This window comes from Oncorhynchus mykiss, chromosome 18 (assembly GCF_013265735.2).
Source record: "Oncorhynchus mykiss isolate Arlee chromosome 18, USDA_OmykA_1.1, whole genome shotgun sequence".
NCBI classification, from domain to species: domain Eukaryota; kingdom Metazoa; phylum Chordata; class Actinopteri; order Salmoniformes; family Salmonidae; genus Oncorhynchus; species Oncorhynchus mykiss.
The window spans coordinates 40,970,533-40,995,710 of record NC_048582.1 but is presented as its reverse complement, the minus strand read 5'-3'; the positions used below and the strand labels follow the sequence as shown (position 1 = coordinate 40,995,710).

The window sequence follows — 25,178 nt, the reverse complement described above, 5'->3', positions numbered from 1 at the left end:
CCAAGCGGGCTGTCATGTGCCTTTTACTGAGGAGTGGCTTCCGTCTGGCCACTCTACCATAAAGGCCTGATTGGTGGAGTGCTGGAGAGATGGTTGTCCCTCTGGAAGGTTCTCCCATCTTCATAGAGGAACTCTAGAGCTCTTTCAGAGTGACCATCGGGTTCTTGGTCACCTCCCTGACCAAGGCCCTTCTCCCCCGATTGCTCAGTTTGGCCGGACGGCCAGCTCTAGGAAATTTCTAAAAACGTGTTTTCGCTTTGTCATTAGGGGGTATTGTGTGTAGATTGATGAGGATTTTTTTTATTGAATCCATTTTAGAATAAGGCTGTAACATAACAAAATGTGGAAAAAGTCAAGGGGTCTGAACACATTCCGAAGGCACTTTCCGAAGTCATTTAGCTGATATGTTTTCCTGTAATTGTTAAACAGGTCTTTCTGTGGAAGTCAGAAGATTAGGGGATAATCTCTGCACAGGAATTTAAGGGTGGAAAATACTTGTGTGGTGATTGTGGCCTACAGAAGCATTGTACATGTTTCATGACATTTGCATTCCTCCCTGCATTGATTTGAATCATGAAATATTTATTAACAAGTGGATAAATACCCACACTAGACAAACTAAATAAAATGTATGTTTTTATAATTATCAAATACCTCTACCAATACATGTATATTTCAAAAGGTCATTCATTTCAAGGTCTTCTGTGAATGGCAGCAGTTGGGCGAGTCTTTACTTTTAGAAGTTCCGGGATAGGCCTGGTGCTGCCTTGATAGAAATCCAATCCTGTGAGCCACTCTACATCTCTGACACGTGATTGGTGGAACCACAGGTGGTCTTCAACCCATAGAGATGCCGTGTCACCATTCTGTGGAAGTATAAAAACAAGCGGATCAGTGACACAGACCCTAATTATCACTACTTAGGTGTTGACACAACAAGACAGAGGTACAGACAAAAACAACGAGATCAAGTCGCAAACCAAAACATCATGATAGTTGCCAGGTGTTGGGAAAGAGGCATGCAACAGTTGACTGTCTTCAAAACAGATGACAGTTTGGGTGTTTTCTCAACTTTATAAAACTTCCCTATGTGTTTGTCAGTGGTAGGAGAAAGAGAAAATAGGATAATTTTGGTCATAAAGTCAGTCTAATCTAAAATGGAGTTTGGAACTTCAGTGCGTCACAACGAGTAAATGAAGGTTGGGTTTGGATTACAATTATGTCAACAAACCATGCCCCCTTTTGCCAATCTCCAAGGCAGGCTAGCTAACGTTAACTAGCAAGGCATGCTAGCTAACTTTTTAGCTAATGTTAGCTTACCTAGCTAGCTAGCTACCTCATTACAAATTGGTTAGGTCATAGCTTATACAAGTGTATTGTCTAGATACTACTGGTTATGTAACATTATCATTTGATAATGCTAGAGGCAGGCTAGCTAGCTAACGTTAGACACAATCCACGTTAAACACAATCCACATCAAGGTGCGAACCAGGGGTTTCCCACCAAAACATCATGATAGTTGCCAGGTGTTGGGAAAGGGTCATGCAAAAGGTTGCTCTGTCTTCAAAACAGATGAAAGTATAGGTTTTTTCTCAACTTTACAACACAATTGTTTTGCATTTCACTACGTGTTTGTCAGTAGTAGGAGAGAGTACAGAATGTACATCATTCCAAAACACTCTGTACTTGCAATTCAAGTACTTAGACCTGTCCAGTTTTTCTTGTTTTTTGGTTGTTGTTTTTTACAAAGAAAGTGTGCAGTGCTTTGAGGTGATATGGTTGCCTTACATTACAGTTCTCTGAGTTGTCCGCTTTGTGTGGTATCAAGAAGGAAACGGTCTGTAGCTCACTGTTACAGCTGCTCACTGGTTGCGAGTCCTTACAGCTGGTGAGAACTGCAAAGTAATGGGTTGGGATTGGAATCTGTGTACCTGTTACAAACCTTAATGAAAACAAGAAATAAAACACTGGTTAAGACTGAAGAGTCTGGCATCGCTGCAATCCTGTGTGCCCCATTGATAGCGCTCTGCAACACTACGTGTTTCATGATTGCCTTTTGTGAGATTTAGAAACTTTGCTTCCTCTCTGCTCCATGTTATAACACACCATTTTGTATGATAAAGAAAAGCTCACATACTGTTCTATCTGGTCTTGAGAATCAAACTGTCCGTCGTAGTTGTAGTCAAATGCCGGGCCTGTCACCACATTAATGCCATTATATTGACTGGCATATTTTTTCAGCAATGTAGTGTGGAAGTAATCCCAGACCTCTATAAAATAAAGAAATGTGCATCTATTTATCATGAGCTGAAGCTACTTGTATGACGTTGACTGTTTGCTGTGTCTGTTTTGTTTGTTGGCGTTCTTTTATGTTGTGTGAAAACTAAATACAAATTGAATCACAAAAAAAAAGTACATTTAAATAATAATAAATGAAAATAAATTAATGTTTAATTATATAACATGTAGGAGACGTGAGTAAGGGAGAGAAGTAGAGAGACACGCTGAATTAGTGTACAGTGAGTGAACAAGAGAGGAAAAAATGAGTTTGAAGGAAGCAAGAGGGAGCTGTCTCAGACTGTGAAGAGTGTACGTACTCTTAAACTCAGGATACATGGGTACAACATTGCTCATCAACAGGCCATCATACTCCTCCTCTGCTGTCTTGTTGAGATCTGGGCGTCACAAGAAATAACACAAACAACAAGATAGTCTTATTGAAGTAACCTCCTCATTATTTTGACAGCTGGATGCCTGGGCGGAGAAGTATAATATTATTTTAGTGAGGGGGAGACCAGATGAGCAAAAGTTTCTTTTTGACATACATTCTACTATTACATCACTTACAGCAAATCTCTCTGGCTATGAGTGTCTGCTAACTAAATTACATAGAAAAACAAAAACAAAGTTAAGGGGTTGGGAGTCAGACTTTTTTGTTGTTTCAGATGTATTCTGTTTGCTTAAGATTAGTGTATTTGAAAGTATAGATGTAAAATCATCCCGCATACTGGGAGGGTAGAGGAAACCGTGGGTAATGTTCCTGGCTGGAGCATACTGGCCACATCTGGGACTTTTATCTGCCGGGATGCGGACATCAGCCCTCAGACAGTCTGGTGTGACTGCTGGCAAAGGGTCCATGTTTTCCTAAAGAGGGTGACAAAGAGGAGGAAATTACAAAGGTCCTTCCTGCATTACTCACATCCACTTTCCACATCCTTTTGAAAACATCCAAGGGAAGCAAGGACAACATTGGAGAAGACAATAGCAAAAAAAGCGACCTTGGATCTTCTCCAATGCATTTTGACAAGGATGACCCCTGTACTTTGTATGTCAATTTACATTCCAACCTTCCTTTAGATAGAATTTAATCAAAGTGGATGATCTCTGAGAGGCAATGTTTAAACTCATCATAGCTCATGTTTGACAAAAGAATAGATCATTTGAAGACTTGTGGACATTCACATATCATTCACATATCAAAGTAAGAATTATCCGAAAGTTCAAATTAATGTGTCTAACAAATTACACTTGATCAGTTACTGATTTGTAAAAATGATGGCCTTTAGATGAAATGACTCTTACAGGTTTGTCCAAAGTGTATGAGTTCCACACTGGCATGAGGGATTTTTTGCTATAGGCGTTGACAAAGCCCTGATGATACAGTAAGCAGTAGTCATTGCTGGGTTGCAGCATTATTGGTCTTCCAAACAACATGTGCTTCTGCTCAACAGCTTTCACTGAAAGTGAGTAGACAAACAGATGTCAGATAAAGATGTACCATGCAGAAATCACTCTGCCATTTCCTGATTGAAAAAATTTGAATAGTTTGCCTAATTTCAATTTATGTAACAAAACAATCATTGTACCATATAACCAGCTGTGAATTTCCCATAACCATACGTATTAGTGTATGTTTGAAGCTGGTGTACAAAACCTAAAGTAAAAGACGCAAAAACAAAATTTAACCTGTTGAGTGTAGGGGGCAGTATTTTGATGTTTGGATGAAAAACATACCCAAATTAAACTGCCTATTTCTCAGGCCCAGAAGCTAGAATATGCATATAATTGTCGGATTAGGATAGAAAACACTCTAAAGTTTCCAAAACTGTCAAAAATATTGTCTGTGAGTATAACAGAACTGATATTGCAGGTGAAAACCTGAGGAAAATCCAACTAGGAAGTGCCTCTTATTTTGAAAGCTCCCTGTTCCATTGCATGCCTTCCCTCCATTTAAAGTGATATCAATCAGATTCATTTCCCTATTGCTTTCACATGGTGTGAACAGTCTTTAGACATAGTTTCAGCCTTTAATTCTGAAAAATGAGCGAGAACGATCACATTGCGTCAGTGGATGGCTGGGTGCCAGCAGAGCTTTGCACGCGCAACAGCTTGGAGCAGACATTTTCTCTCTCTCTTCTATTGAAAAAGCTACGGTCCGGTTGAAATATTATTGATTATTTATTGTAAAAACAACCTGAGGATTGATTATAAAAAACATATGACATGTTTCTACGGACTTTACGGATACTATTTGGAATTTTCGTCTGCCCCGTCGTGACCACTCGAGCCTGTGGATTTCTGAACAAAATGCGCCAACCAAATGGAAGTATTTTGGATATAAAAATAATCTTTATGGCACAAAAGGAACATTTATTGTGTAATTGGGAGTCTCGTGAGTGCAAACATCCGAAGATCATCAAAGGTAAGCGATTCATTTTATTGGTTTTCTGACTTTCGTGACCAATCTACTTTGCTGCTAACTATTTGTAATGTTTTTTTCTGCTGAGAGAGCTGTCCTTACATAAAACGCTTGGTTAGCTTTATCTTTAAAGCTTTTTTTGAAATCTGACACGCCAGGTGGATTAACTACAAGCTAAGCTGTGTTTTGCTATATTGCACTTGTGATTTCATGAAAATTAAATATTTTTAGAAATGTAATTTGAATTTGGCTCTCTGCAATTCAGCGGATGTTGACGAAAATGATCCCGCTAACGGGATGGGTACGCCAAGAAGCATGCAAAGATTAGAAATAGTTTACATAGAACGCTTCTTAGATTTGCTTTCAATGAGAAGGACAGGACTATAACTCAAAATTCTATGTGAAATAGGTCAAGTTGGCCCAAAAGTTACATATTGCAGCTTTAATGTTTTTCCCCCCCCAATTTTTTGGGGATTGGACAAGACCGCAAAGATTCAGCATATAGGATGTACATATCAACACATTCATTTTGTTTGACTTGAACTATTTGTTTTGGAGGAGCAGTAGGCTATTGTTGGTAATTTGTAAAGGATAATCATCAAGGGATTCTATGTCAAATAATAAACACGTGGAAGGTGTGTTCCACGACGCACTAGCAGAGTGGAACTTAACTTCCACGGAGTTGTATTATTTTCCAAAGAGCAGATAGTGCGCCATGTTCGTTCTCCCTTGCTATCAAGTTTACCAGATAGCTGCAGTAGTTGCCTTGGTAAACAAACAAACAGACTTGCTAGTTTAGCTAGCTTAACCTACCGAGATAAAGTTGGTTATAATTTCACATGTTCGGTAATTCAACAGACATTCAACAGACATTCGCCAAAAGCCATTTAAAAATCTATAGCTAATTCACAGTTTGTCACAGAATCATCAAACTAGAGGATTTATTCTATAAATGTCTAGCATACTTTTACAACTTTTTTTTAGAAGAAATTCCAGGTTTGATTTCATAGAAATACATCAAATCTATAAAATGCAATTTAAAGCGGTATAAATCAATAACTAATTCACTGTTTGTCACAGAAACATCAAACTATGTATGATTTATTCTATATCCATACTTTTACAACCTTTGTTTTGAAGAAAAAGTCCACATTTGTTAGAAATATAAAATAATCTATAAAATTCTGTTTAAAACTATATAAAATCAAAAATGTTTTCACTGATTTATGATAGAATCATCAAATTAGGTATGATGTATTCTATAAATGTCTATACTTTTACAACCTTTGCTTTGAGTAGAAATTCCAGTTTTGATATGATAGAAATACATAAAATCTCAAATAAATGACATGCCACAACCCTGACAGAATCACCCATACCTGAGGTGTTAATCATCGTTGAGTATTCAGGAAATATAAATCATATAGTAATAAAGGCATACATTTGCAAAAAGCGTATGCGTTTATAAAAAAGGTATCACACATCAATGTTGTAATATCAAACATTACAATAATGTCAGTCTTTGAAATCCAAATCAGTTTAATCATCACTTGATTCAATGTGTGTACCTATTATAGTGAATTTCTGTCATAGTATGTATCTAGTATCTCTCAAAGTAGAATAATAAAATAGAGTAATGATAATAGAACATTAGAGCATTAACTCGGATTGCAAAGGGCCGGAATGCTTCCGGAAATGTTCCATGGGACGTTGAGCCCGGGAATTTGAGGAATTTTGCTTAAATTCATCAAAAAAAGTAAACTTTTAGCAGTGAACCTTTTTCGTGGGATACACAAGGCAATTATAGGTCTTGTGGCATATTTTGGTTAAACTATCCACAATTCAATTGAATTGCAACCCTCTACATGCACAGTGCATTCTTCCATCACATGTGCAGTGCACTCTTCCATGGCATTTTATAGATTTTATTTCTACAAAATCAAAACTGAAATCTTTCCTCAAAACAAAGGTTGTAAAAGTATGCTAGACATTTATAGGATAAATAATACCTAGTTTTATGTTTATGTGACAAACAGTGAAATAGTTATTGATTTGTAAAAAAAATTATGATTTTTGGCGAACATCTGTTGAATGTCTGTTGAATGTCCGAATGTGTGAATATAAAACCAACTTTACCTCGGTGCCAAACCTTCAGTCCAAGCTTGATATTTATGAAATTCAAATTCAGCCATGCCAATAATGTTTTCAATTTTACTTTTGATTTCAAAAGCAGCTCAAACATTGAACATGCAAGATTGAACAATAACAATTGAATTCTACCAGTGCTGATATAGGGAATTATAAACTGGGTGGTTCGAGCCCTGAATGCTGATTGGCTGATAGCCGTATACCACGGGTATCTATTCCACAGTTTTCCAGCGGATAAATCTATGATGTTAAAATGAGCTGATGCAGCTATGACGTTAAAATTATCTGATGCAGCACGGCAGGGCTGTCTCCAGCCGAATGTGTACTGTGGAAGGACCACCAGAGGGCAGGCTGGGCTCATGGATAGTAGCCCAACAAGGCATGGGAGGCAAGGTAACCAGAGGCAATTAAGCACAGCTGACAGTACTAATGACATACTCTCCTTCCCCTATAAGAGAGAGAATGGAACCAGCAGAGAGGGTGGAAAACTATCTCTGGAAGATGGCCACCGAGAGAGAGGAGCTATCCAGGAAGAACCACTAAGACGGTGACAATCCCGTGACTTTTTGTTGTAGTTTAAAGATAATCCTATTATGTTCCTGTTTCATCTGGAGAAGAAGATGTATGTTTTTCCTTGGAAGATTTTCATTGATTATGTTGGAGTGTTTGTGTTGACCCAATGCCCTCAATAGAGAACTGTGTTCAATCAAGAAAACTTACTCCTGACTCGTTTATTCCACCTTCCCGCTTTAGAGTGACGCCCAATTAGTTGGTCCGCTCACATTGGTGGAGAATGCGGGCATTAGGTGGACGAGTGACACAAGGATAAGTGAGTAAATCGAGATTCTTCCAGTAGACCCGGAGGAACCATTCAAGAACGATGGATAACGCCCTACTACAACAATTGATCACGGCACAGCAGACAACCATAGAACTCCTGCAACAACAGCTGAGCCGACGAGAAGAACCTAGAGTTAAGTCAAGAGCGGCTGCTCACGCCATCTTGCCTCGTCTCTCCAAGGAGGATGATATTGAGGCCTTCCTCATGACCTTCGAAAGGACGGCCACCTTGGAAGAGTGGCCGCCCACAGAATGGGCGAGCGCATTAGCCCCTCTTTTGACCGGGGTGGCTCAGGAAGCATATTTTGACCTGGATTCCCACGAAGCTGCGGACTATGGGCGACTAAAAACCGAAATCCTGTCCCGGTACCAGCTGACTGCCAGAGATAGGGCTGTACAATTCCATCAATGGACCTATACAGCTGATCAACCCGTAGGACATGTGATAGAGACTCTCGTAGTGGACAAGATATTGAGAGAATTACCCAGTGACTTAAAAAGGGTTGTGGGGCAAGCTAACCCGTTGTCAGCCGACGACATAGCCCAGGCGGTGGAAACATATCGGTCTACAGGGGAGTTGTTAAAAAGTGACAAGGAGGAACGGAAGGAGTCTTCCAATCCCGTACCACGACTCACCCCGGCGCGCCCGCCACCGAAACGTCCAAACCCCCCCCGGAGGTGGGAGAAGTCAGCCACCACACAGCAGGGTCTGTGTTATAAATGTCAGTCTCCCAACCATTATGCCCCACAATGTCCTAGCAAGGATGAGCCCATGGTCAAGGAGTCATCACTGCCTATCCCCACACATCCCGTTTTGAGGGGGCATGATCAACACTGTTGGTTAGCAGAGATAGCCTCAGAGATTCCGGTGCGAGTCGAAGGACAAGATGTGGTAGCTATTCTCGACTCGGGAAGTATGGTTACGTTAGTAGAGGAGCGGATGGTGACCTCCGCAACACTGCTACCAGACAAAGTAGCCGTATCCTGTATCCATGGAGACACCCACTATTACCCCACTGTGAATCTGCCTATTCTCACTCCAAAAGGAAGGTGTACAGTCAGGGCAGGGAAAGTGCCCCAGCTGAAGGTGCCATTATTGATCGGGAGAGACTGTCCCCTATATAAGGAGCTTCGGCAGATGACGTTATGCACGGGAAGAAGGGGGACAGGAAAGAAGAGAAAATCCAAGCCCGAGGTAGTAGTCCTACAAGGAGACGTAGCCACGTCCTCGTCCTCTGCAGCAGAGGAAGAAATAGCGACCCAACGTTTACGACAGATATTCCAGGAAACCACTGATGAAGACACATGTGAAGGGTTATCCACAACGCAGGAAGGAAGGAGCAACCAGGCGCTAAGGGATATATTTGAAGCTCCATCCGAGGAGGGAACCTGGAAGGGATTCTCCTCGGTCACCCCTGATGGGGATGGGGAACATCCTCCACATCCCTCTACCGAGGTCGACCTGCCCCAGGAATTAAAGGGACAGTTCGGCACCTCGCAGCATAGAGACCCAGACCTAAGGGAGGCCATGAGGAAGGTGAAGGTGATCGACGGGAGGAACGTCGACGGATCAGGTGAGCCCCCTCTTCCTTACTATGCAATCAGGCGGGGTCTCTTATACTGGGTCGTACGACGAAGGGGGAAAACCAGGAATTACTAATGGTGCCTAGGCCATGCAGGGATACAGTTCTACAGTTAGCCCATTCCCACGTCCTAGGAGGACACCTGGCACGAGACAAGACTATTGACAGAATCATGCAGAGATTCTATTGGCCCCGGGTCACCCGGGATGTGGCCAGGTATTGTAGGACGTGTGATCAATGTCAACGTACAGCCCCAAGGCCACACCTACGTAACCCTTTGATTCCTCTCCCCATCATAGAGACTCCCTTTGAACGCATAGCTATGGACCTCGTAGGACCCCTCCCAAAATCTGCCAGAGGACACGAGTACATCCTAGTGGTTATAGATTACGCTACCAAGTTCCCGGAGGCCATACCCCTGCGGAACATGTCGTCAAAGGGAATTGCCAAGGAGTTATTCCTGATGTTCTCTCGTGTGGGCCTCCCCAAGACTATCTTAACCGATCAAGGAACCCCGTTCATGTCCCGGTTGATGAAGGACTTGTGTCGGTTATATCAGGTTCAACAGATACGTACAAGCATATTCCACCCTCAAACAGACGGGTTGTGTGAACGCTTGAACAAAACGATTAAAAGCATGTTGAGAAGAGTGGTGTCCCGAGACGGGAAAAACTGGGACATGCTTCTCCCACACTTAATGTTTGCCCTGCGAGAAGTACCCCAGGCATCCACTGGATTCTCTCCGTTTGAATTGCTCTATGGCAGACCCTGTCGAGGAATCCTCGACTTAGCCAAGGAGACCTGGGAGACCCAACCATGCCCCTTTCGATCCACAATAGAACACGTTACCCTGATGAGAGACCGCCTGTCAGCAGTGTGGCCCATAGTCAAGGAGCATATGGAGAAGGCCCAAAGGACCCAAGGCCGGGCCTATGATAAGTCCGCGACCCCCCGTGAGTTCACCGTGGGAGAGAAAGTGATGGTGCTTGTGCCCACGGCCGAACATCGCTTGCTGGCGCAGTGGAGGGGGCCCTACGAGGTAATGAAAAGGGTCTCACCGGTCAATTACCTCATCAAGCAACCTGACAGGAGGAAGAAGGTCCAACTCTATCACATAAACCTGCTGAAGACGTACCATGGACGAGAGGAGGAGGTGGCTTTGATGGCACTGGAGGGCAAAGGAAAAGAGGAGGCTCTACCACAGGTGCGCCGTGGCCAAACTCTCCTACCGGAGCAGTCAAGACAGCTAGACAAGCTGATTATGAACTTCGGTCGAATATTCTCTCCATTCCCAGGACAAACAGATGTCCTGTTCCACCATATCCACACTGAACCCGGCAAGAAGGTGCATATCCGCCCTTACAGGATTCCTGAGGCTCGCCGAGTCATCGCTAAGAAAGAGGTGAGGGAAATGTTGAGGATGGGCGTGATCGAGCCCTCGACGAGTGAGTGGTCCAGTCCCATAGTCCTGGTCCCCAAATCCGATGGTAGTATGAGACTCTGCAACGACTTTAGGGGCGTGAATGCCATCTCTACATTTGATGCGTATCCCATGCCCCGCGTGGATGAACTCTTGGAGCGCTTAGGAAAGGCCAAGTTCATCACTACCCTGGATTTGACGAAGGGATATTGGCAAGTGCCGGTGGCTCCGGAGGATCGCCCAAAGACTGCCTTCGCCACCCCAGAGGGGCTTTTCCAGTATGTGAGGATGCCCTTCGGACTGCACGGTGCCGCTGCAACTTTCCAACGCCTCATGGATGCCATTCTACGGCCCCATCAAGAGTATGCAGCGGCGTACATAGACGATGTGGTCATCCACAGCGAGGACTGGGATAGTCACCTCCTGCGATTACGGGCGGTGCTCATGAGTTTGGAAGCCACAGGGTTGACCGCCAATCCAAATAAATGCTGCCTGGGCCTGTCCGAAGCGGAATACCTGGGGTACACCGTGGGGAATGGGAAAATACGCCCACAGGCAGAGAAGACAAGGGAAATTCATGACTGCCCTCGACCCCGGACCAAGCGAGATGTTCGGGCCTTCTTAGGGATAACAGGATATTATCGCCGTTTTATCCCGGGATATGCAACCATTGCCAACCCCCTCACAAACCTCATCAGGAAAAACCTGCCAAACCAGGTAGAGTGGAAAGACGAGACGGAAGAGGCCTTTCAATTGCTAAAAGATGGCCTGTGTTCTGATCCCGTTCTACAGGCTCCGGACTTCTCACAAGAGTTCATTGTGCAGGTCGACGCCTCGGATACAGGGCTCAGGGTAAAGGTGAAGAAGAGAAGCCGATTCTCTTCATTAGTAGGAAGCTCAGCGATCGGGAACAGAGGACAGAGGTATGCGACCGTAGAGAAAGAGGCCTTAGCCATCAAGTGGGCCCTCGATTATCTCCGGTACTACCTACTGGGTCGGAGGTTTGCGTTAGTTACCGACCATGCGCCCCTCACGTGGATGGCTGGTAAGAGAAACAATAACAACAGAATAGCCAGATGGTTTTTGTCTTTACAACCGTTCTCTTTCCATGTCATCCACAGGGCCGGATCGAGGAACGGGAATGCAGACGTGCTGTCCCGATGCGACCAGGACGGTGCGTCTGGCGCCCGACCCTCCGGTTCGGTCCTGGGGGGGAAGGTATGTGGAAGGACCACCAGAGGGCAGGCTGGGCTCATGGATAGTAGCCCAACAAGGCATGGGAGGCAAGGTAACCAGAGGCAATTAAGCACAGCTGACAGTACTAATGACATACTCTCCTTCCCCTATAAGAGAGAGAATGGAACCAGCAGAGAGGGTGGAAAACTATCTCTGGAAGATGGCCACCGAGAGAGAGGAGCTATCCAGGAAGAACCACTAAGACGGTGACAATCCCGTGACTTTTTGTTGTAGTTTAAAGATAATCCTATTATGTTCCTGTTTCATCTGGAGAAGAAGATGTATGTTTATCCTTGGAAGATTTTCATTGATTATGTTGGAGTGTTTGTGTTTACCCAATGCCCTCAATAGAGAACTGTGTTCAATCAAGAAAACTTACTCCTGACTCGTTTATTCCACCTTCCCGCTTTAGAGTGACGCCCAATTAGTTGGTCCGCTCACAGTACGCAGACTTGACACCCAATACAGCTGTCTGTATTGCGGTCCTGCCAGTCATTTTTTGTCTACCTGTCCCTTCAAGTGACCTAGCTCATTCGTTGGAGTGAGTACACTAGTGGGTCTTAAAGATAGTGCCTTGTGAAAGTATTCGGCCCCCTTGAAGTTTGTGACCTTTTGCCACATTTCAGGCTTCAAACATAAAGATATAAAACTGTATTTTTTTGTGAAGAATCAACAACAAGTGGGACACAATCATGAAGTGGAACGACATTTATTGGATATTTCAAACTTTTTTAACAAATCAAAAACTGAAACATTGGGCGTGCAAAATTATTCAGCCCCTTTACTTTCAGTGCAGCAAACTCTCTCCAGAAGTTCAGTGAGGATCTCTGAATGATCCAATGTTGACCTAAATGACTAATGATGATAAATACAATCCACCTGTGTGTAATCAAGTCTCCGTATAAATGCACCTGCACTGTGATAGTCTCAAAAGTCCGTTAAAAGCGCAGAGAGCATCATGAAGAATAAGGAACACACCAGGCAGGTCCGAGATACTGTTGTGAAGAAGTTTAAAGCCGGATTTGGATACAAAAAGATTTCCCAAGCTTTAAACATCCCAAGGAGCACTGTGCAAGCAATAATATTGAAATGGAAGGAGTATCAGACCACTGCAAATCTACCAAGACCTGGCCGTCCCTCTAAACTTTCAGCTCATACAAGGAGAAGACTGATCAGAGATGCAGCCAAGAGGCCCATGATCACTCTGGATGAACTGCAGAGATCTACAGCTGAGGTGGGAGACTCTGTCCATAGGACAACAATCAGTCATATATTGCACAAATCTGGCCTTTATGGAAGAGTGGCAAGAAGAAAGCCATTTCTTAAAGATATCCATAAAAAGTGTCGTTTAAAGTTTGCCACAAGCCACCTGGGAGACACACCAAACATGTGGAAGAAGGTGCTCTGGTCAGATGAAACCAAAATTGAACTTTTTGGCAACAATGCAAAACGTTATGTTTGGCGTAAAATAAACACAGCTGAACACACCATCCCCACTGTCAAACATGGTGGTGGCAGCATCATGGTTTGGGCCTGCTTTTCTTCAGCAGGGACAGGGAAGATGGTTAAAATTGATGGGAAGATGGATGGAGCCAAATACAGGACCATTCTGGAAGAAAACCTGATGGAGTCTGCAAAAGACCTGAGACTGGGACGGAGATTTGTCTTCCAACAAGACAATGATCCAAAACATAAAGCAAAATCTACAATGGAATGGTTCAAAAATAAACATATCCAGGTGTTAGAATGGCCAAGTCAAAGTCCAGACCTGAATCCAATCGAGAATCTGTGTAAAGAACTGAAAACTGCTGTTCACAAATGCTCTCCATCCTACCTCACTGAGCTCGAGCTGTTTTGCAAGGAGGAATGGGAAAAAACTTCAGTCTCTCGATGTGCAAAACTGATAGAGACATACCCCAAGCGACTTACAGCTGTAATCGCAGCAAAAGGTGGCGCTACAAAGTATTAACTTAAGGGGGCTGAATAATTTTGCATGCCCAATTTTTCAGTTTTTGATTTGTTAAAAAAGTTTGAAATATCCAATAAATGTCGTTCCACTTCATGATTGTGTCCCACTTGTTGTTGATTCTTCACAAAAAAATACAGTTTTATATCTTTATGTTTGAAGCCTGAAATGTGGCAAAAGGTCGCAAAGTTCAAGGGGGCCGAATACTTTCGCAAGGCACTGTAATTGTTCTTCTCCCCTTACTCACCCCCTCTCCATGCCACCCTGCTGTGGGGCGACCAGTCCAAGTCTCTCCAGGTACTCATTGACTCAGGGGCCGATGTGAGTCTCATGGACGCTACCCTGGCGTCCGACTGGGCATCCCCACTCAAACCCTCTCCATTCCCATGGGAGTTAGAGAGCTGGATGGGCACTCTATAGGCTGGGTCACCCACCAGACCAACCTACGAGTGTCGGGGAATCACAGCGAGACGATCCAATTCCTACTGGTTGAGTCTCCGCAGGTTCCCGTGGTATTGGGATTCACTTGGCTCCAGCAACACAATCCCCCCATTGACTGGGCTACTGGTGCCATCGTGGGCTGGAGCCCGTCCTGCCACAATCGTTGCCTGAAGTCAGCTCTGCCTGCCCCGGGACGTCTTCCTGGGGGCTTGGAAATTGCCCCTGACCTCTCAGCCAGCCCCACTGAGTACCAGGACCCCCGGGAGGGGTTCAGTAAGGCCTGGGCCACTTCACTTCTGCAGCACCGACCGGTATCCAAGAAGGTCAAGCCAGATGCGCTGGCACGCCGCTATAGCGCCGCGGCTACACCCCCGTCCCCCCTGCTCCAAGATCATTAGCTCCTCTGCTGTTCGTCCTCTGTTGCCCGGTACCCTCTGTATACCTCCTACCTTTCCTAGAATTAAAGCCATGTCTCACAGCCCTTTGTCTTCTGTTTCCAAGTTTGTCCTGTCAGCTCCAGTCTTTTCCCAGCCTCTTTTTCTTGTCCTCCTGGTTTTTAATCTGAGCCTGTACCTTTGCTCCTACTCTGGATTATTTAGCCCTGCCTGCCTTGACCTGTCGTTTGCCTGTTTTGTTACTTCACACAGTCTGCACTTGGGTCTTACCTTGACACCTGCGAGTTGGAAGTGATTGTGTTAGCTGTGTTGTTGGCTAGCTCATCTGAACAACAGTGTCCCGACGAGTGAGCACGTTTTTTTTATGCCAGTCAAAATCACGCCTCATTACCTCATTGTTATGGATGTATTCAAATAAATGTTACTAGAAAACAGCTTAAACGAATACAAAAGAAGCTACATTGCTGTTATTCTGGCTGCACTTTTTGACTTGACTGTAAGTTGGGCGTAGTTGGCTAGCTAGAAAGCATGGGATAAGAAAAGGCTGGCAACGGAACATTTAGAACCAGCGATTGGGTCGTGTCCATAAAATAAAAAAATACTGAACGACTGGGTCTTATCTCTGGCAACCGAACCGATAGAACGAACGAGCAGCCTGCTTGGGTAGCAGTTCTAGATTTGTGTTGGGACTATATATTGTGGAAGGATGAAATAGTATGAATAAATTTATCAAAATAATGTTTTTTTTATGAAAATATGACAATCATTATTTGAATGCGTTGGTAACCCGTTGTATAAAAGTGATAATGCCCTCGAATCCAGTGTTTGGAGGATATATTGGCACGGTTTTATAACACCCATGCCAATATATCCTCCAAACACCGGCATCTCAGGAATTATCACTTAAATAATGCACGCTCTAGAATGCCCTTCAAGGCAATCAGAAACAGGTGTTCAACAATGCCATAGATTTGGTAAAGGAGCCAATGGGATGCAGATGCATTGACCAGATTGGTGCACATTTTATTTTTTTATTTTACCTTTATTTAACCAGGCAAGTCAGTTAAGAACAAATTCTTATTTTCAATGACGGCCTAGGAACAGTGGGTTAACTGCCTGTTCAGGGGCAGAACGACAGATTTGTACCTTGTCAGCTCGGGGGTTTTGAACTTCCAACCTTCCAACGCTCTAACCACTAGGCTACCCTGCCGCCCCAACATTCAACAAATCTGTTCTAACAATGTGGCTATTCTTCAAATCTGTCCTGATTTCTGTATTGTAACAGGCCCACAATGTGGTTACTTAAATCCGATTAGGATATATTTGGCTGCATACCATGTAGAAGTTGTCCCTTTTCAGGTTAAGAAGTGACTGCTAAATGCTAACTTTCGTTCGTATAAGCTGGTTAGCATAGCTAGCATACAGAAATCGGTGGTGCTCATTTGCACTTCCAGAATTTAAATACATTTCTTCATTTCCTTTACTAATGTGTTATACTTTTAGCTAGCAGTGTTCAGCTGTTAGCAGCCAATGGCTAGCAGTTTCTTACTGGCATTAAAAACCATTATTGAATTATTTAAATAATTGATTTAACATTAAATCTTGTAAGCAATTCATGGTAATTCATAGTAACCTCGTAAACATTTCATTTAGACAGGGCGTTTATTTGAAACAGGCATTTATTTGCTGAAATGTGTTCTCTTGTCCGGCTATTAAAAGGGACAGGTGACTATTTGAGACTGCGTTTAAATGACGTTTTACGGTATACCCCCCCCCCCCCCGAGGTGCCTTATTGCTATTATAAACTGGTTTAATTTTGGGGTCAGACCCGTGGTATATCACGGCTTTCAGACAATCAGCATTTAGGGCTCAAACCAACCAGTTTATAATGAAGTATTATTGCTAAACTCAATGTACCATCTGGTATCATAAATGATTGTTAATCATGACAATATTCCGGCAATAATCTGTCCATACTATCTCTCGCACAATATTTACCTTCAGCAGCTGTCAGATTCAGACGACTATTTGGATTAGTTACACCCTGGAAAGAAACAAGGATGTTGTTATAGTTATTGGTTTTTATAATTTGTTTATACTATATTTAGAAAGCATATACGTCATTTCAAGCCTTATTCATACAGTTTTATTGAATAGGACATAGGTCATATAACATATTTTATATTTGTATCATATTTGTACTGTGTACTTGCACTTGTGTCCTCAAAAGTGACTACTACACCTCAGCAATTTATTTTTAAAAACAATTCCAGAAAGGTGAGATTTGAACCTTTCTTGGCATATGCAGCATTACTAGATATTGTGTATGGTCCTCTAATGATAAATAATTACTCTTGGGGATTATATAGATTACATTTTAGATGAACATGCCCTCAGAAATTGAGGCTGTTCGGAGGGCAAAAGGAGGTGCAACTCAATATTTGGAAGATGTTCATAATGTTTGGTCTACTCAATGTAAGCAAGGGGTACTACCAGGGAGGTGCATGTGCAGTCCAGGGTATCTGTGGGTTCAAGGATCACCAGAGGGCACTGCCCAGGGGTTGTCTGCTCTGCAGGGTGTATGGGAGTGTGCCAGGGAGTCCTCAGGAGATGGTTCATACTGCCGTGGCTTCCATTGTTCTGGGATGGGGAGATCCCCAACACATCTGAAAGGGTTTCACATGGACAATGTTACAATTCATGTTTGAGATCAAATCAAATGAAATCATATTTCTCGTTTGTACAGGATACAACAGGTGTAAAACAGTCCACAGAAATGCTTACTTACAAGCTCTTCCTCAACAATGCATTGTTCAAATACCAGGAGTTATATTTTTTTGGCTAGCGCTAAAACAGCACTATTGTCAAACTTCGTCACGTAAAAACTGGCGCTCTGGCATTTCCACACCTTGCGCCAGGTCTTACATCAGCTCACTTGTGCTGTGGGAGCGTTGGTAATATGTGAAGTGAATCCTTAAAAACTAGCACAGCAGTGACAATTTCATTTAGCACAAATAGGGAGATTTAAGTCTCAACAAAAACTATTCTTATAAGTAACAAGGTTGATTACGGCATGGATTTTGACAGCGGTGTTGATGTATAGTGCCCATATGCCCATGGAACAAGAGAGATGTGTTTTTTTTGTGCGGTGAATCTATATATAGAAACCTAAAAAACGTTGTTTTTTTTAATAATTTTGTTTAATTTGATTAAAAACCCAAAACATCCTCATTCAGGATTGTTTTGTTTTTTGTCCTGCTCAATGCATTCATTAAGCAGCCAAGACTATCAATAAACGGTTTGGCTCATGAGACCGTTTTGAAATAAATCTTTATCACCAAAGCTTCATTAAAAAGATCAAGGGAGCAGTAAAACAGTAAGCCGACATCCCCTTTTGTATCTATGTATTGTACATTATTTTAGCCAGCTCCTGTTATTATTTTGGAACCTTTTATCCATAAAAGGTTTCTAAGTGGTCTTCTAGTGAGGCTTTTGCTGTCATGCTTTTGCATTATTCACAATTAACATAGGCCTACCTGCATACTCCATTTCACTTGTATCCATCCCCATTTACAAAGAGCGCCTATTGTACGGTTAGTGGGGGGTTACCAAAGATGCGCTCCTCCAAACCTATTCAAAATATTCGGTCCTATAATGCAATATCAACGGTGGGTAGACCTACAGTACATCTTGATATTGCGAACTAGCCTCACATATAGCCTACAATACATTTTAAGGGGAGCCTAGTGTTATTTTTTTTCAGGAGAAATGCGATGCGTAAAGACATGTATAGGCCTATAGGTGAAGCGATTACAATGTTGACTGCAAACACTCCAAACATATTTATCAAAAACTGGATGTATATTGTTGTTGCTATTATTAATTACTGTAGCCTATGCTATTTAATAAATTGATTAGGACGAGAATATTCCATGCCCCTCCAGCCGAATTGGAGTTGATGACATCGAAAGACCGTCAATAACCGACACAACTTGAAACTACCTCGTGCAATATTAAGCCATGGAACACGTTGATTGGCCAGTGAATGGTCAAGCCCTCGCCCCGCGTTCAACTTACTTATTAATCAAAACCCAGCCCTTTCACAACAAATTCTGCCACTTAATGATGGAGTGACAGAAACAATTTCTTGGTTAACACAGACAACTGACCCTGTAATTTACTGCGATATTTACTGCTACTCACCACACATGAGATTGTAGAGCTCAATATTGGAGAATGGTTCTATTTCGGTTTTATAATGAAACTTGGGTCCATAGCTTAAGAACATAGCCTGAGGAGAATAAAGAGGGTCTTCATCATAGGGTTAAGTTATCATTTTTCCATCTCTTAAATACAACAATATCAATATACACTGAGTGTAAAAAACATTAGGAGCACCCTCCTAAAATTGAGTTGCACCCCGTTTGCCCTCAGAACAGCCTCCTCGTGGCATGGTATCTACAAGTTGTCGAAAGCGTTCCATAGAGATGCTGGCCCGTGTTGACTGCAGTGCTTCCCACAGTTGTGTCAAGCTGACTGGATGTCCTTTGGGTGGTGGACCAGTATTGATACACAGAGGATACTGTGCAGCATTTTGGTTCTTGACACAAACCGGTGTGCCTGGTACCTACTACCATATCCCGTACTTTTACATGTCTCAATGCTTAAAAATCCTTATTTAACCTGCCTCTTCCCCTTCTGCTACACTGATTGAAGTGGATTTAACAAGGGACGTCAATAAGAGATCATAGCTTTCACCTGGTCAGTCTATGTCAAGGAATGAGCAGGTGATCCTAATGTTTTGTGCAAAGATGTGTGTGTGTGTATATATACACACACACATACATACATACATACATACATACATACATACAGAACAAAAATATAAACACAACATGTAAAGTGTTGGTCCCATGTTTCATGAGCTGAAATAAAAGATCCCAGAAATGTTCCATGAGCTCAAAAAGCTTATATCCCCTAAATTGTTTTGCACAAATTGTTTTTCCATCCCAGTTAGTGAGCATTTCCCCTTTGCCAAAATAATCCATCCACCTGATAGGTGTGGCATATCAAGAAGCTGGTTTAAACAGCATGATCATTACACAGGAGCACCTTGTGCTGGGGACAATAAAAGGCCACTCTAAAACACAATGCCACAGATGTCTCAAGTTCTGAGGGAGCGTGCAATTGGCATGCCGACTGCAGGAATGTCCACCAGAGCTGTTGCCAGAGGATTAAATGTTAATTTCTCTACCATAAGCCACCTCCAACGTTGTTTTAGAGAATTTGTCAGTACGTCCAACCAGCCTCACAACCGCCAACCACGCCAGCCCAGGACCTCCACATCTGGCTTCTTCCCCTACGGGATTGTTCAAGACCAGCCACCGGGACGGCTGATGAAACTGAAGAGTATTTCTGTCTGTGAAAAGCCCTTTTATGGGGAAAAATAATAATTCTGATTGTCTGAGCCTGGCTCCCCAGTGGGTGAGACTGGCTCCCAAGTGGGTGGGCCTATCGCCTCCCAGGCCCACCGATGGCTGTGCCCCTGACTAGTAATGTGATATCCATAGATTATGTATTTCAATTGACTGATTTCCTTATATTAACTGTAACTCAGTAGAATCGTTGAAATTGTAGCATGTTGCGTTTTAGATTTTTGTTCAGTATATTTTTTAAACCAATCAAATTGAGTTTGTACTCATTTACTAACTGATGTATATGAGTAAATGGATCTCCTTCCTACTCACATGCATACTGACATCATCATTGTCATACCCATGAGCTCCACCTGCACAGAAGGTCAAAGACCCTGGGTATCTATAACATAACACAGACATATGTAAGAAGCCAACATTTTGCTACATCATGCCCTACTAAAATCCACACCAGGGTTATGTTCATAAAGTAGGGTGGAGTTTCTTAAATCGGTACCTCTCGAACAGCCATCCTGGGTTGACTATCACGCTGACGTCCTCAATGCGTCTACTGTTTGCGTAGTGGAACCGCTTGGGCAGATGGTTTTTCAGGTAAGGCTTGACCTTCTGACCGTTCTTCTTGCACTGGAATCCCAAGAAAACAACATCATATTTTTGATCAATCACTAGGTTTCTATAACAGATACGGTATTAGGGACAAAACATTATGGGACTGAATACAAACAACCTATGACCAAAGCTTTGCCTAAACATTTGATTATTCCTCAATTGGAGCATTTCCAGTCAATATGGCAGTCACGGCTAGTTTCAACTCAGGGTGAATGATTTATTGTAGCTTCTTACTCACCGTCATGTTGGCTACAAGTCGGGCCGAGTCCACTGTCAAAGGAAACAACAGGAATATGTCATTTTTATTGTGAGACAAAGAAAGGGTCCATTTTCTACATGTTTGGTCTTACACTCACAGGGTTGGTTTTTGTCATTGGATCTAATTCTCCCAAAAGGTCCCTCGTAGACATATAGATCACGAACATTTTCCACCTGGAGTAGATCCTGGAGGACTTCCTTCCTGTCACAACTTGTGTCCTCCATACCTATTGGTGTAGCCCAATACATGTTTTGTTGAAGTACATTTTTTGTTGAACTATTAAGCCACAACACGAATACAACAATACTTACTATTTTTTTCATGTTTGTAGACTAATTCCATATTATTCTAAATACATGACATTTTTAGACATACTAGGTCTATGGGAAAGAGGTCCATTTGCTGTCCAGATGTCAGATTTGTGGAGGGAAAGGGCGAATACATTTGATTCCTTTGATTTATTAGCCTCCTACCGTGGTCAGCTATGATGATGATGTTGAGACACTGATGCAGGTTCAGCTGTTTGAGTCCGTTCATCAGTTGACCAATGACCTTGTCCACTCCAGTGAGAGCCTCGATCAACTGAAATACAGTGAGAAACTTGTGAGACTGTTGTATATCTGTGACTGTAGTCTTCACTGACTTCATTGACCAAGGCTAATGGCACCCTCAGCATAATCAAACCTTGATTATTGTTAAGTACCAGTCTATTTACAAAAGAGAAACAGACTTTGACATGTGTTTACTTGTGATTTATGCATGATTATATGAAAACAAATGTGGAGTTCTACAATACGTAAATATCATTAGATCGTAACTTTGCATCATGATGATTTAACAATATGTTTGCATTTATAAGACAACTGATTTGAAGGGGCCTTTTCAATGGAGAAAAACTATACCCAACATAATTGTCAACGGCACCATTTGTTCACATGTGAGCAAGACATTGAACTTCCACCTTTTGGTGAGCACTTTAATTTGGCGTTCAGCATTGAATCTAAGCCATGTGTTTTGAAAACAGCGGTCATGGATCAAAATCATTCAGTGGGTTGCTCTGTCTATCAAATCAAATCAAATGTTTTTTGTCACCTGCACTGAACAAAACAGGTACCTTACAGTGAAATGCTTACTTGCAAGCCCTTAACCATTGATTTATATTTAATTTAACCTTAATTTAACTAGGCAAATCAGTTAAGAACAATTCAATTCTTATTTACAATGAAGGTCTACCCCGGCCAAACCCGGACGACGCTGGGCCAATTGTGCGCCGCCCTATGGGACTCCCAATCACGGCCGGATGTGATTCAGCCTAGATTCGAACCAGGGGCTGTAGTGTCCCCTCTTGAACTGAGATGCAGTGCCTTAGACCGCTATGCCACTCGGGAGCCCAAAACCAACAATGCAGTTTTAAGAAAAACAAGTGTTAAGTAGAAAATAGATTAGTAAAAAAATAAAATTACAAATAATTAAAGAGCAGCAGTAGAATAACAGTAGCAAGGATATATACAGGGGGAACCGGTACAGAGTCAATGTGTGGCGGCACAGGTTAGTCGAGGTAAATGAGGTAATATGTACATGTAGATAGAGTTAAAGTGACTATGCATAGATAATAATCAGAGAGTAGCAGCAGTGTAAAAGAGGGGGGGAATGCAAATAGTCTGGGTAGCCATTTGATTAGCTGTTACTGATTGGGGGTAGAAGCTGTTAAGAAGCCTTTTGGACTTAGACTTGGCGCTCTGGTACCGGTTTCCGTGTGGTAGCAAAGATAACAGTCTATGACTAGGGTGGCTGGAGTCTTTGACAGTTTTTAGGGCCTTCCTCTGACACCACCTGGTATTGAGGTCCTGGATGGCAGGAAGCTTGGCCTCAGTGATGTACTGGGCCGTACGCACTACCCTCTGTAGTGCCTTGCGGTCGGAGGCTGAGCAGTTGCCATACCAGTTGGTGATGGGGCAGCTGTAGGACTTTTTGAGGATCTGAGGATCCATGCCAAATCTTTTCAGTCTCCTGAGGGGGAATAGGCTATGTCGTGCCTCTTCTCGACTGTCTTGGTGTGTTTGGACCATTCTAGTTTGTTGGTGATGTGAACACCAAGGAACTTGAAGCTCTCTACCTGCTCCACTACAGCCCTGTCGATGAGAAAGGGGGCGTGCTCAGTTCTCCTTTTCCTGTAGTCCACAATCATCTCCTTTGTCTTGATCATGTTGAGGGAGAGGTTGTTATCCTGGCACCACACGGCTAGGTCTCTGACCTTCTCCTTATAGGCTGTCTCATCGTTGTTGGTGATCAGGCCTACCACTGTTGTGTCGTCGGCAAAATTAATGATGGTGTTGGAATTGTGCCTGGCCATGCAGTCATGAGTGAACAGGGAGTACAGGAGGGGACTGAGCATGCACCCCTGAGGGACCCCCATGTTGAGGATCAGCGTGGTGGATGTGTTGTTACCTACCCTTACCACCTGGGGACGGCACATCAGGAAGTCCAGGATCCAGTTGCAGAGGGAGGTGTGTAGTCCCAGGGTCCTTAGTGATGAGATATGAGTGCACCACTATGGTGTTGGACGCTGAGCTGTAGTCAATGAGTAGCATTCTCACATAGGTGTTCCTTTTGTCCAGGTGGGAAAGGGCAGTGTGGAATGCAATCTATATTGCATTGTCTGTTGATCTGTTATAGCAGTATGCAAATTGGAGTGGGTCTAGTTTTTTGGGGGATAATGGTGTTGATGTGAGCCATGACCAGCCTTTCAAAGCACTTCATGGCTACAGATGTGAGTGCTACGGGTCTGTAGTCATTTTGGCAGGTTACCTTTGTGTTCTTGGGCACAGGGACTATGGTGGTCTGCTTGAAACATGTTGGTATTACAGACTCAGTCAGGGACAGGTTGAAAATGTCAGTGAAGACACTTGCCAGTTGGTTATATTTTGTGTAAATGAGAGTTGTGTCAGGGGTTGATTATGGTGCTATAAAAGCATGTTAAAAGCAGTTACGAGAACAAAAACAAAGGGTAGTTTCGACACATGCCTGACCTAAACACAAGAAGTGAGCCTTTTTGGATTACATTACGTAACAACAAAGCAGTACATCATGACCTTTTGCTGTTTTGTCCCTGACAGGAATCGAACAACACCTTTGAGGCGGCAGCCTTAATGCTTGACTGAAATAGGTGCCAGTGCTCATTTTGTGTGCTGGTACTGTTTATATTTAGGTGCAGGAACTCTGCAGTAGTGTTATTTCTAATATTAGTTATTTTGTCATTTTGGTTATTTTATTAATAAAGATTTATGGACCATTTCATCAAAGTACTTCAGAGCGTCTGAAGTGTATCTTATTAATGCGAGAGCTTTGGACTATAAAGTTCTATCAGAAAAAATGATTATTCTGAGATAATTGGCTTTAATGCTCCGAACTCTCATTGGTTTGAATGGTGTCAGCAATTTTTATCTTGTATTATTTTGAACTTAACATGAATTGTTGCATTTAGAGTACTTTAATAGGTAGAGAACATTGAACAGAACGAGCCTATGTCAATGACATGTTTTTTTCCAATGCAGATATAGCTTTATTGTCCCAAGCTCTCAAATGGTAGATACAGTATAAGCTTAACAATCCAGAACCTGCTTTGACCTGCAGGTTGTTGTAAGGTTGTTGCACGAGAGGTATTTCAATAGTCTGCAGTTGCTTCCTCACCTCTTTTCCTTCCCTTGATATGCAATGATCTGAGAACAAACCTGTTGTTTGCCCTTCGCCTATCAAGGTATTTCAGTTAATTGCATATGAAATAACTTCAGACTAATGAGATGCATCCTGGTTGTTTTCCTTATTGACCTTACCCCTCCACTGACAGGACCAAAGCTGTGCCCCGACTTGTCCGGCTCCTCGAGGTACAACGTGAAGAAATCTGGCCTGCAGGGACAACAATTGTTATACACCACGACTTTATACACAATGCACTTTAGGCTTGAATGTCTCTGATAAAGGCTTGCTAGTAGCTGGGATGCCTCTAACTTAAATGGAGGATTTACCTCTCATTATCTGGCAACTGTAGCCACTTCAGGAGTGTGAAGACCCTCTCCTCAAAAGGTATTTTTCTGAAATGAAATGAAAGGCATGACAATAGAAAATGACAGTTCTTATCATCCAAGG

At 42.7% G+C, this 25,178-nt stretch overlaps 1 protein-coding gene across 1 annotated transcript in view; it reads right to left on the bottom strand.

The window, feature by feature from the left end:
• Positions 1-623: 623 nt before the first annotated feature.
• The window catches only part of LOC110496257 (venom phosphodiesterase 1), a 38,461-nt gene continuing 13,906 nt past the window's right edge, over positions 624-25,178 (bottom strand). The window contains exons 10-25 of the mRNA XM_021572044.2: positions 25,058-25,123; positions 24,866-24,938; positions 21,506-21,614; positions 21,130-21,258; positions 21,012-21,043; positions 20,661-20,788; positions 20,477-20,546; positions 18,933-19,020; positions 17,223-17,395; positions 16,728-16,773; positions 3,584-3,738; positions 3,010-3,145; positions 2,599-2,676; positions 2,139-2,271; positions 1,790-1,943; positions 624-866 (exon numbers count right to left, since the gene is read on the bottom strand). Coding sequence (XP_021427719.1) covers positions 693-866; positions 1,790-1,943; positions 2,139-2,271; positions 2,599-2,676; positions 3,010-3,145; positions 3,584-3,738; positions 16,728-16,773; positions 17,223-17,395; positions 18,933-19,020; positions 20,477-20,546; positions 20,661-20,788; positions 21,012-21,043; positions 21,130-21,258; positions 21,506-21,614; positions 24,866-24,938; positions 25,058-25,123 — 1,744 coding nt within the window. The 3' untranslated portion in view covers positions 624-692. The remainder of the gene's footprint in view (positions 867-1,789; positions 1,944-2,138; positions 2,272-2,598; positions 2,677-3,009; positions 3,146-3,583; positions 3,739-16,727; positions 16,774-17,222; positions 17,396-18,932; positions 19,021-20,476; positions 20,547-20,660; positions 20,789-21,011; positions 21,044-21,129; positions 21,259-21,505; positions 21,615-24,865; positions 24,939-25,057; positions 25,124-25,178) is intronic.